Genomic DNA, 13,006 nt, shown 5'->3' on the forward strand with positions numbered 1-13,006 from the left:
AGGGGAGAACCCCCCCACCCCCAATCCTGTTTTTTGGGGGGAAGAAATTAAAAAGTAACTTACAGCACTTAGTTTATATTATAACTGTATAAAAGCATAGTGTATTAGTACTCCGGGTTCTCATTTCACATTAGGTAAATTAACTATGCAATGACATGCTCAATCCTACAGCTATAGGTATTACTACCTTCATATTGAAGTGCACTACAGAACCTTATCAGACTCAGAAGAGAAACCCAGGTACAGAACCACATACTTTCCACCCTCACCAAGCTATTCTTCCAGGTTATTCCAATGTGAAAACGGAAAGAGAGCTATAAAAAGGATTGTGTTATATAACAAAAGCTAAGAAAAGAGAGGAACAGAGTAGGCATAACTTCGTTACGCACAATGATGTGGAGATTTCAATACCAAAATTTGTTTCAGAATCTGAATTTTGGCTCAGGTTTCCAGATTATCCTGTTCAGTGCAAAACAGGGAAGAAATTAATTTTAGATTTATTATGGCAATGATACAACTATAAATACATACGAAAAGACGCAATACTCACACTCAATGGAAAACATTACTGAGGAATCTTCCCAAAACCAGTCCTAATGCTTTCTAACATAATGAAAAACATGGCTATAAATTAAAAAATTGCAGCCCATACAAACCAGGAATGGAAAGAGTTGCTAGGGTTTATTAGACTGGTTAGGAGCCATCCAAACTTAGGACTTCTGTCCAATGATGTGAATCTTTACACGAGAAACCTGCCTTCAAATGTAGAAAATAAAACCTGGGCTTACTTGTTATTGGTGGGTCCCGTTGCCAAGACATCCGATTGCAACTTCGGGAAAAATCCTTGTTCGTATTTCCCCTGGCCAATCTTCATATCAAGTAAGTGTGGGTGGATAGCTGTGTGATCAATCTTCATGAGCCGCTGCTCGATGGATTGGGCTGCAAGTTACAGTCACAGGTGATCACCTGCGTTAGCGATACATCTGAAGACATATGCTGTGACAACAGAAGCGGTCATGCTCCTATCCCTGAAAACACTCTAAAAAGTTCAATAGTGACTAGTGACTTTAGATTCAGAAAACCGTCACTTACAGAAGTGAGGAAACATCTGTGCTGTTGTTCTGTTATTTTGCTTTTAGTTTCTTCACCCAACACAACTAGCACTGGCACAAGCACGTTAGCTGTTAAGCAAGCAGGTATTTACAGAAGCCTACGAGATGCATTATGAGTTAACAAGAGCAGTGCAATCTTTCCCTGCAATTCAGTGTTTGGTTTTAACCCTCCTTCAGCAGGCTGGAGACCTCTGAGGCCAGCTGCAACTCTGTGGGGTCGGGCACCTCACTTTGCCCCAGGCACATCTCCCTGGGCAGACCCATAGGGGCGATACCCGAGTTTTTGCAAATAGCTGGCACCTATTATAATGGTCCTCCACCTGAAATTAGATATGCCATTACGGGATGACAGGCCTTCAAAAACCATAGCTAACTGTGGCAAGGCCTGAGCAGCACCAGGAAGATGAACAGATGCTTGGAAACAGGGGACGCTATGGCAAGACCGGAGAGGGCTCCCCAGGAATCTCAGCTCCGCTGAGATAATGTGGTTCAGTCATTTGCTACAAGGACCTGAGGATTTCATCTCAGATCTTGAGCGGGATGAAAATAAAATCTGTCACCCTCTCAACTTTGAGTCAGATGCACTGTGAGGGGAAGGGGAAAGGAGGTGTATGGGGGAAATCAGCATTTATTAGCAACTTAAATATTCAATTTTTTGAATAAAGAATTCAATCCATTACTGGGCAGGCCCATTCTTTTCAGCATATCACAAGTGAATAAATATGCAAAATGCAGAAACTAAATCCATTTTTCATTTGTCAAGAACAACACAGAACTCATTTCCTGTTTTAGAAAACTGTGATGGGAATGAAACTGTTACAAGATTTACATATACTACCACCAGAAACTAAGCAGCTTTCCCCTCTAAAGAAGCAAATAACTTCACAGGCTTTTATTTTGGAGAAAAGGACCGGGCAGTGTGGGGTCAGAGGGTTTGAAGGGTTCTGAAAATAGAAGGTTAAACAAACAGGTGCTGGATCAGTGCTAGGGTCACATATAGTGTGAATGGGAAATATGAAGTAAAGTTGATATTACTATCAGTTTGCTGCTTTTCACAAGATAGAAAATGAGGTTCCGGTGCCACAATATCTACCAAAACTAGACGCTGAATAGACAGCCGACCTGCAAATTAGAATTGGTTTTAGATAGAAAAAGTTAAGCAGACACAGGATTTTTATTTCTGCCATATTTGTATCAAGTAAAACACTCTGAAGGAATTAAACAAAAAAAAGCCATGAGAAATGTGTTTGCCCCAGTTCATTAATATGTGTCCCAACAAATTTAAGAATATAATTTCCCTGTATTGCTTGGAAATGAAACAAATACTTGCACAGTAAGGAACTCAAGTATAATTTGAAAATGCCTCCTGTGACTGTAATGGAAAAAAAATCCAAATCTTCAGTACACGGCGTTCATTAACTCTGAGCAACTATTGCTGGAGCTACTAAATATGCCACACAGGATTATGTCCTCGGCATCCCCCGCTGCTCTAACCAAATGACATAAGGCAAAAAAAGGTCTTTTTACGGGAAGCGAGAGGCAAGGCCAGTGGAGCAGACACCAGGGCTCAGCTCCTCAGTGTGGCTGGCGGTGGTCCCACCACCACAGCGCAGGAAAGCTCTCCTGGCAATGGAAGAGGAGCTGCCTGAAATGAGAAATGGTGAGCGAGCCCAGCTCTGTGGTTTGGTTTGTGTTTATTAAAGGCACTAGCCTAGGAGAGCTCGAAGGGAAGGTAAAGGCACCTGCTGGTTTTGGTGTTTAAAAGCATACTGAAGTTTTTGCCTAGGGAAAATAAGGACACTGCTGAGTCCTCCTCAGGTAGCTCTGGGGCTTCCTCACCAGCTGCAGTGCTCAGATGACTGAGGGCCTATATTTCTTTGCGGCTGACATTGTTCTTTTGAATATTTTACTAGCCTGTCTGAACGTACCTGCTTCTTTCAAAGTGCTGCATTTCTGATAGTTGGATGTCCGCAGTGCAGGGGCCCTTACATTATACAGCCTTATTTTCTCAATTCGGGAGTCAAAAACTCGCAGAAAAGGGTCCTTCTCTTCCCACTGGGAGATTATCTTATTGTCTATGAAGGTTGCGAACATCTGTGTTTCGATGAAGTGTGAAAGGAATGGGAGGTAAGGCTCAGGTTGGTCCGAAAGGAAGGAAGCCTGAAATACAGAACAGCTCATTAGTGCCACGTTCCCACCCGACATTGACACAATGAGCCATCCTCTGGCAGAGAACCGACCCAGCAGCCAGCAGGAAGGCCTGGGCAAGGCTTCCCCACCACAAAAACAGCTCTCAGAGAGATGTGAATCTGTCTATGAAGGGGCCTGGTTTGGGGGTCGCGTATTTGGTCCACAACTGTGAGAAATAAGCAGTCGGGAAGGGTTTATGACAGCTACGGTAAAGGGAATATGAAGTTACTGTGCTGCCAGCTTTTTCAAAGTAGCCTAGCAGCTACCGCCTGCAGGAACAAGCCCCGTGCAACCCACAGCAGACCACCACCACGTGTGCCCACTTGGGACTTCTGGTCTGCGCATCCCTGCTGGGGACCGGATTGCTTATTAAGGTGTCATACACAAAGGGGTGTACAGTGCTCTTCAGCTAATGCTCTTTTGTGAAATTACTCAGGGCAATTAGTAATGAATTTCCAATTTAAACTGAGTGTGTGCCTAAGTCTCTAACTGAGCTTTGGAAACCCTAACCTTAACAGCCCATTTCATTGTAAAAGTACTAGCAGAGATTGCCTAAATGACCCCTTCCTGTTGAATGCTGCACAGCTCGGTGCCTGAATACAAACATGACCAATAAAAGGGATGGCAGCACTTTTTTTATCTGACTCAGATCAATATTTACTCTGTTTCTGACTCTTCATCCTTCTACCATTCTTGTTAGAGAAGGACTTGTATCTGAAAAAGCTGATGGCTAAGAACGCTATCTACTTTGCAGAGTCACTTGGAAATAATAACTGTGCAAGCATCCCAACATTTCTCATTCCTTTTCTAGCCTACAGTCTCTATTTCCCCACTTATAATTTCAGCTTCCTTTTCATGGGACTCCTCTGCCATAACGATGTGATAGCCTTCTGCAGAATAATACTAGCCATTAACAAAAAGTTCTACTGTGATATTAGGAAACAAGAAAAACCAGATTTATGTTTTGACTTATGTGTGCACCTCTCCTCTCAGCAAACAAAAAAGAAAAGAAAGTAAAAAAAAGTCACTTTCCATTGCTATCCTTCCCCCAAACCCACGGGAGAACCCTCACCAGCTAGGCAGAAGCCAGCCAGCTTGGTTCGTACAAGCCAGGTTGGCTCTGACCACCTTGGTGGATCTGCATCAGTTTACTTTGGCAGGTGATCTGACCCTGCCTAATCAAAACGGACAAATCTCTCAGTGAGGCAGACGAAGAACGGTGGATTAAAGAGTACCTAGGCTACATATATGTAATATAGCCATTCTCCCTCCCTCCCAAAAGCACTTTCAGATGGAAAAATGAATAGGCAGCTATCTTTACTTTGTCAAAGTTTTGCATTTGTTCCCTGTTTGTCAGCCATGACTCCATATCGGGGGCAGCTTGAATGACGAAAGCCTCGTAGTCTGCAAACATCTGTGTGAAGCGGTTGGCGAAAACCTCACGGAGCTGCACGTTCAGTTTGTAGTCCCTCAGTTCCACCTCCTCACATGGCAACTTCCCATCCTTATCCTTCTCCACGAGGGGAGCCGTGATGGTCATTTTTTCCATTGTCACGCCCGTTCTTTTGGCGAGGGCCTGTAAGCGGGCGATTGTCTCGTTGCCTTTCAGCAGCTCGTACATGTTGAAGGCATTGCTGGGGATGTTCCCATTCTTCTTGTCATTCACCAAGTCACTAAGAACCAGGTTCTTGAGTTTGGTGGCACTGTTGCTGCAGTGCAGGTTGCCCTCTGGTGGGATCCCAAACTGCAGGAGAACCTCAGAGATTTCCTGGATAAACTCCAGCTTGTTGGGGAACTGGGGGAACTCCTCTGGTAGTTCGATGAAATGGTTATCGATGTCTACAAAGCACAAATTTGCCTGAAATACAAAGAAAAAATTCAACATGGACACTCAGCACTGAATTGGCTCCTCTGCTAAGTAGTCCTATTTTCCTAGGGTGTTTCCAGACAGAAGGGTAAGACCTTACAGGAGACTTTAGCTGTGTTGACTAGCCTATGACATTTCAGACTTCAGTAAAGCTGAGGGCAATGATTTAATGAATAAATCAAGCCTCCTGCCCTCTCCTGTTTCCCCAGGACTTGCAAATCCTCAGCTTCCCACTACAAAGATTTGATATCCCCTCCCAGACCAGCCAAGGACACACCAGCAAGTAGGATGTGCAGCACCACTTCTCAGCCCACGTAAGTACTGTTTGTGTGAATTACTGCATTTCAAGGGCATGTTTATTTTACCAGGATCCAACTGCAAGAAGCCTCTGTAGCCATACTATCAAGGAACGAGACGTTCAGTGAGAAAGATGACACTGTTACAAGCAAAACCACAAAAGAGGGTCCCATGCAAATCCTTTGGGATCATGTCTGAGCATAGCTTGTCCACTGGAGGTTAACCCTACTCCCCCTTACCCCTCGTTTCTGTGGAGGCTTTTAATCTTGGCAATTCCTCTGCCCGAGATTTAAACAGCGTGCTCTTAGACAGCTTTGTTATGAATGGAGATGGATCTCAGCCCATGAGATTAAAGCTAAGTGAAGACATGAATCTAGCAGAGCAGATACTTTTACTAAGAAATAGTCATTGGGAGGGTGGAAGAATCCTACATAAAAATTAATTACACTGCAAATGCACCCTCAGGAATAATAGCAGCATGAAAAACAGTAATCGATCTTTTCTGAACCACGGCTTGCATCTGAAATTCACTCTCTGAGTGCACTGTGCTGAATAAAATCTTAAACCAGGTCAGATTCCCAAGGTGCTGAGCCCTGACAGGTTTTACCCTGGCATAAAGCTGCAGAACAGGAGATGCAGAAATCCACAGGGCAACAGCAGCGCCAGCAGCAGCAGCAGGTCTTTGTTAGCCTGACTTGGCCATCAGCACAACTCCTCTGCCTTCTCCAAGGCACTTTTACTGTTTTCTACTTCTTACCAAACACGACATTTTTCTCACCAAACCAACTAATCTTCAGAATATGCTAACAGAAAGGACTTTTCCTCCTTTTCTGAGGAGGTTATTTTTCAGCAGAACAATATATTCCACAGCAAACACTGTTATCGGATGTTTCAGGGACGTTTGACATGAATCACCTTTCACATAGATACTTTAAAGGGTATTAGGACTCATTTAGTTAAGCAGAAATGTCCCTTCAGCTCACTTTTTCACAATAAATTTGGACTGTACAAAGAAAAGCATTTCTTCATAAAAACCAATTTGCTTTACTTAACCATACAGCTATTAAAGAGTTGTGCTATGTGTTGGTACGGTTCTTTAGCTCAAGGACTGTCTTCTTATCTATCAATATTTCATTTCAAAGGCTTTTTAATTTCAGCTCTGCATATCATTTACAAAATTTGAAAAATGAGATTGCGATTCAAAAAAACCCTTGGGGAATTGGTCTCACTTCTCTCTTCAAAAACATCTGATGATTAAAGTTAACGCAGAGAGATTAGTAACCTTAAGACAGCATGATGGCCAGTTGTTAGAATTTTTATCTCTAACAAACAAATGGTTTATATTTAGAGCAAGAGCTTGAAAAGCTAGCCCCTGGCCTGAACAATAAAGGAACGCTAAAGCAAGCAGTGCTTCATCACTGCTTGCACGTTGAAGGATATTCTGGTTCTAATTGTCTATAGGAATTTGAGATTCAAGATCTTCCTGGTTCAATACCCCTTCTTTCTTTCCCTCACCCACAGTTACTGGACCTGTGCTGTTCATAAATGCCTATATTTTTCACTTGTTTGTTAAACATCATAATGGGAGGGGGGCCAATTTCCACCCCACTATTCCTTTTCCCTCACTGGTGATACTGAATTTGTTATTTCAGTGATGCTGCAAGCCTATTGCATTAAAATCTTAATTTAAGGAAAGTGACAGCTTAATCTGCTAACTAAAAGCATGTGACTAAATTTTAAAAATCACAGTAATTACACAATATTAGCATGGTTTAACCGAAAAGCGTAGCTAGGTACCAGCTTTGTTTCCACACCAATGCAAATTTCATACAATTAATTTCATGTGATTGGGCCATTGCATTCATGAGGTAAGACCTGATTTGCACTGTTACATGCCACCGAGGCTAAGAATCAGTCACCTCCACCTAACACTTCAAATAGATCTCTTTTAAAAACTGTATTATCCTTGCCCTGTGTTTACCCTTCCCCTTCCACATACCAACTCCTGCTCCTGCATACTCTCCTCTGCTGCTGCTCCCACCTGCCTTCTGTCAGAGCACCTATTTGCAAGCCTTCAGGACTCTGCCTCCAGGAGAGGTCTCCAGATGGAGCTGAGCACGGTGCTGCCACTGTCACGAGATGTTACAGCCATACAAACAGTTATTCTTAGGGTTCCCATGGATTTTAAGAAGTTAAAAAGCATGGCATGCTCAAGAGACAGGTCCAGCCACCATCTCAAGTGCAGACAGGGTAGCCACAGCCCAAAGACTTTGCAATACAGAGAGTGGTCAGTGGCCAGGTTAAAACGCGAAGCAGTTCTAATCATCTTGGTCAGATTTTGAGGTGAAAAGCTTCCATTTCATTCTCTAACACCAGTGATTTTAACACTAGATTAGGACAACCTTGCTTTCCCTTTTTTCTCTGTGGAAAGAATTGATAGACCAGGAAAAGTTTTCCCTTCCCATTACACAGGACAGAAGATCTTCAAAAGACTATCATTGGAGTGAGTCAATATTTTGAAAGTACACATGCGTGTATGCCTCTAAGTGGTTTGCAGGCACAGTATTAATGCAAATCTGGTTCGTTTGAGGCCAGGATGCTGGTCTAGTAATAAGACCTCAACCCAGCAAGGAACACACAGGCTCACCCGAGGTTGAGATGAGGCTGGACGGATGGGGCACGCTTCTCAGCTGCAGCAGGAGGATGGGGACAGGTGACACCATCTAACAACTACACCTGAGATCCGGATTCACAGGGACCATCCCCAAATGAAATGTTCTTTAGTTCTGTCAATAGGACTGTGACACTCACAAAGGGTTAACAAAACCTGGTGAAGCATGTGATGCAGGGAAAGCAGAGAAACTTTCAGCATCACAGCAAGAAGCAGGAGAAGCATTTAGAAATCTAGATAATTAGCGGTACTCATTAATGTCAGAAATGGGCCAAGAAGGGCTTCGGAGACCTCCTCTGCTCTCTCACTCCTCCTGGCAAGCGGTCTTCACAGTGCCACAAAAGCCTCCTAACACCAGGCACGGCACTTTCCAGCAGACATTCACGAAAATATTAGTAACATGTTCCAGAGTAACAACCCCAAAGGTGGAGACTGACCTCCTGAGGCAGCTCCAGCTTGGAGCGGTCGGTTCCCTCCTTGGACTGCAGCCCCATCAGGTAGGGAACAGGAGCATCCAGAAAATGCAGGAGAGAGGCAGGAAGGATGGGGACATAGACATGCTGCCACTGAAAAGGGAACAGCAGCGTTGTAATCCCCTCAGCCACCGTCATCAGACGCTGATAATCTAGACAAGGAGAAAGAGAGAGAGAGACAAAATTATCTTTCTGTGTTTTGCTTTTGAAATCTGGTTGGTAAGGACATCAGTGACAAAACAAGACAGAATCCATGTTTATACAGTAAGATGTTCTTTTGAAAATAAGACAATATTTAAAAACCTTAAACATTATTTAATTTATCAAAACTCATTACCCTTAGGAAGAAACTGCTGAGCATAAATATTCATATCTTATCTAGGTCTATTTCATTATTAAATTAATTTATTAAAAGGATACCAAAAGTTCTCTCTATAGTGCAGATAATAATACCATAAAAAGCATGTATTTTTCCAAGGAAAAGGAGAAGAAAGAAGTGAACATCAAGGAAACACTGTGGTTTCTTGCTTGCTCCTGCCTGTCTGCTTCTGCTCCACTTGCTAATACTCCTAAGGTTGAGTGTACTTTTCAAAAGACTCTTCTTGGCCACATTATCAGCAGAAGTTTACACTCCCTAAGTGTTTAAAACCACTGCTTTTAAATAAAATCCAAACAGAAGCCTAACAGAAATCCAGTTCTCAAAAATATTCTGTATAGCTAGCGTATTTATATTGCATTATTTTCCCAAATTTGTATTTAATCCACTAGTTCATTGCTTTGCAATGTTTTTCTTCAAGTAAACAGATCATGCATTATTTTTTAAATTAAAATTTAATTTGATCCAGCTGAGCTGCAAGAATATTTCAGAGTTTGGATAAGAGCAAATTGTTTCTCAAATATGCAGCTGGCGCGATGCAATACCACATCCAAGTTATTAATATAAATGAGGAAATCAAAATTTGAGAACACAAGTTTTTTAAAACAAAAAACTAAAAAAACCACAAAACACAAGTTGGTATTAAAGAGATGGCCATTCCTACAGTGAATCTCAAACTGCAGACAATCCATCACAAAACAGGTAAAGACTGCTACTGCTGGGTGATTGCTGCTGGTGAATGTGAAATCAGACGATTGCTTCTACTCCACACTAGAACAGCTTTTGCATTAATAACAATGCCCCCCCAAATTTCTAAGAACATGGAAGTACTTAAACCCAAACTCCTTGGGAATCTAAATTTATCATGAAGAAGCAGCACATCTCATTTAACGGTAAAGACAGGAACACCAAAGCACAAGTTCTTAAGTGGCTTTGAACTTGCATGAGGTGCGGAGTCAGTTCCGATTCCCATCCTGGGCCCCCACTACTTGTGAAAGCTTCTTTTTGCTGTTTGCAAATGGACTTGCTCCCCCAGCTTCAGTGCACAGTTACATCACCAGTAAGCAGCACGAGTGGCAGCAGGGATGTCTCCTCTATGGCTGTACCCAAACCCAGTTCTCCTCTGTGCCAGGCAAGTCTCACAAGCTTTGGCTTGAGCAACCAAAATATTTTCACTCTCACCAAGGCCAGACCCAGATCCTTGGCAACACTTGGGTTGTTGCTCATCCCTCCTAGCCCCTCTGCCCCACTCCATGAAATTAAAGATATATGTATGAACGCTCCAGTTATGAGCCAGGTCAGAAGGTTTTTTTCCTTTAACCCCACTGACTGCTTCTGCCTGCGTAGGAATCCAGCCTGGTCCACCCTGTCTCCTGAACAAGCCAGGCTGATACCCTGGCAGACATCAGCAACAGCAAAAGCACTGTCATCTGACGCTGCTCAGCTATTAAGAGGTCACTGGGAAGATGCACTTGAATAAATATGCAAATTAAAACAACAAATTGCATAACCCGTTCTCCTTCTTGCTAGCAACTCTCTGTGGAAAACCCACCTCGATCTGCAGAAGGTCAGCCAGCGGGGCAAAAATATTTTTCATCTTGTCTTACTAATAGCTAGTCACTCAATCTTCAACATGATTTTCATGCATACTCAAAACCATTCCCAGCTACAGATCAGCTATTTATGAATCTCTCCCTATGCAACGGTCTATAATTATACACATCCATTGGCTGTCATGTTGAGGAGCACTTATACAAACTCACTTACAATACCTACTAGTGAAGCTTTGGTGTCTGAAAACTTTAAAGGTTAAAAAAAACCCTCCAAGTACAAAAGGTAGCATGTCTTAGTATGTGTGAGACAATTTCAAAGTCTGTTCTGATCTACACAGCCATGTAAAATAACAGGTCTTCACAGCATAGTTGCAAGTATCTTTTAGGATAAGGGATATTCGACTCTCAAAATCCACGCTGACTTTTTTTGATGCTGATAGTATTTAACATGGTCACTAGTGCAAGTTTTGTAATTAATTTACTATGAGGAAAGCTGTTTTTTAAAATAACCAAATTAATTGTTACCATCTAGCAATGCTTGTTAGCCATTAGCAGAGAGAAAAAACACATATGTAACCAGCAGTTTTCACTGAAGGATGTTCCCAGGTTCCTCCAGAAAAATCTGGAAATTGTTCTTTTGATATTTGTATAATGAAGGAATAAACTCTGTTACTTACTTTTTATTTACTTTCAAGCCTGTACAAGGTTAGACACCTATTCTGTAAGGCATAAAGTCTTCTTTGATGGAGAGATATTTTGAAGGAAGCTTATGTGGTTACTGAGGACAGAAACAAGGGATTTCTCCATTTCCCCAAACCAGAGAGAGAAAAACCAGAGGAAGAACACAAAACCAGGACTGAAGGAAAGAATGGAAGGGGATGGAAAAGCCAGGGTTTGTGCAGACTGTGTATGCCTGCAACAAGGGAAACAGCACTTCCAGATTCTATCCCACCATCACTATTGGACTTTGGTAACTACCTCCAACTGCAAGCCAAGTTTTGCTTGTAATATTATGACTGACAGGCCCGGTCAGCATGAGTTTAGGAAAGGCAGATCCTGCTTGAAAAACCTGATCACCTTCTATGATAAGGCAACCTGTCTAGTGAATGAGGGCCAGGCTGTGGATGTTGTCTACCTAGAGCTTAGTAAAGGCTTTGACACTGTGTCCCACAGCATTCTCCTGGAGAAACTGGATGCTCATGGTTTGGATGGGTGTACTTCATGCTGGGTAAAAACCTGGCTGGGTGGCTGGACCCCAAGAGTGGTGGTGGACAGAGTTAAATTCAGTTGGCAGAGAGCCACAAGCGGTGTTCCCCAGGGCTCAGTACTGTTTGATATCTTTATCGACGATCTGGACACAGAGATCAAGTGCACCCTCAGTAAGTTTGCAGATCACACCAAGTTGGGTGGCAGTGTTGATCTGCTGGGGGGCAGGCAAGCTCTGCAGAGGGATCTGGACAGGCTGGACCGATGGGCCAAGCCAGGTCCTGCACCTGGGTCACACCAGCCACACACACAGCGCTACAGGCTGGGGCAGAGAGGCTGGAAAGTGCCTGGTGGGAAAGGACCTGGGGCTGTTGGTCAACAGCCACCTGAACATGAGCCAGCAGTGTGCCCAGGTGGCCAAGAAGGCCAACAGCATCCTGGCTTGTATCAGAAACAGCGTGGCCAGCAGGACAAGGGCAGTGATTGTCCCCCTGTACTCGGCCCTGGTGAGGCTGCTCCTCAAATCCTGTGTTCAGCATTGGGGCCCTCACATCAAGAAAGACATTGAGGTGCTGGAGTGTGTCCAGAGAAGGGCAATGAAGCTGGTGAAGGGTCTGGAGGCTTATAAGAAGCAGCTGAGGAAACCAGGGTTGTTTAGCCTGGAGAGGAGGCTCAAGGGGGACCTTATTGCTCTCTACATCTACCTGAAAGGAGGCTGTAGGCAGGTGGGAGTATTGGTCTCTTTTCCCAGATAACAAATGACCGGACAAGAGGAAATGGCCTCAAGTTGCACCAAGGGAGGTTTAGATTGGATATTAGGAAAAAACTCTTCCCTGAAAGGGTAGTCAAGCATTGGGACAGGCTGTCCAGGGAGGTGGTTGAGTCTCCATGCCTGGAAGTGTTTAAAAAACGTGTAGATGTGACATGTAAGGACATGGTTTAGTGGTGGACTTGGCAGTGCTACATCAATAGTTGGACTTGGTGATCTTAAAGGTCTTTTCCAACCTAAAAGATTCTATGATTCTTTGTGTAGAGAGTTAAATCTCTGATTTTACACAGGACATTTTCAAAGAGAAACTGCTCAAGGATGATAATCCGAGGGTAAAGTGGCCCCTACAGCTTCTACTGCAACTGCTTAGCTGAATTTGGCATGGGTCTGTCTCTCAAACATAACCTTCTCCCAAACTGAAGAAGGCAACAAAGTTGAGTTCAAAGGCTCTGGATCCAGCCCTTTTTTCTGGCAGCATCTGCCAGGGGTCCT

General features: G+C 43.3%; 1 protein-coding gene across 5 annotated transcripts in view; it reads right to left on the reverse strand.

The window, feature by feature from the left end:
* DENND5B (DENN domain containing 5B) overlaps window positions 1-13,006 on the reverse strand; it is a 116,252-nt gene that overhangs the window by 33,335 nt on the left and 69,911 nt on the right. For 4 of the 5 annotated variants that reach the window (XM_080392229.1, XM_080392230.1, XM_080392231.1 and 1 more), the window contains 4 exons: window positions 8,575-8,762; window positions 4,624-5,160; window positions 3,041-3,272; window positions 789-939 (listed from right to left, as the gene is read on the reverse strand). In XM_080392229.1, the coding sequence (XP_080248355.1) occupies window positions 789-939; window positions 3,041-3,272; window positions 4,624-5,160; window positions 8,575-8,762 (1,108 nt within the window). Of the gene's footprint in view, window positions 1-788; window positions 940-2,147; window positions 2,235-3,040; window positions 3,273-4,623; window positions 5,161-8,574; window positions 8,763-13,006 lie in introns of all 5 variants that reach the window. The other variant, XM_080392233.1, reaches the window with a different exon arrangement.

The sequence above is a fragment of the Falco punctatus genome (genome assembly GCF_963210335.1).
Source record: "Falco punctatus genome assembly, chromosome: 6".
Taxonomy (NCBI): domain Eukaryota; kingdom Metazoa; phylum Chordata; class Aves; order Falconiformes; family Falconidae; genus Falco; species Falco punctatus.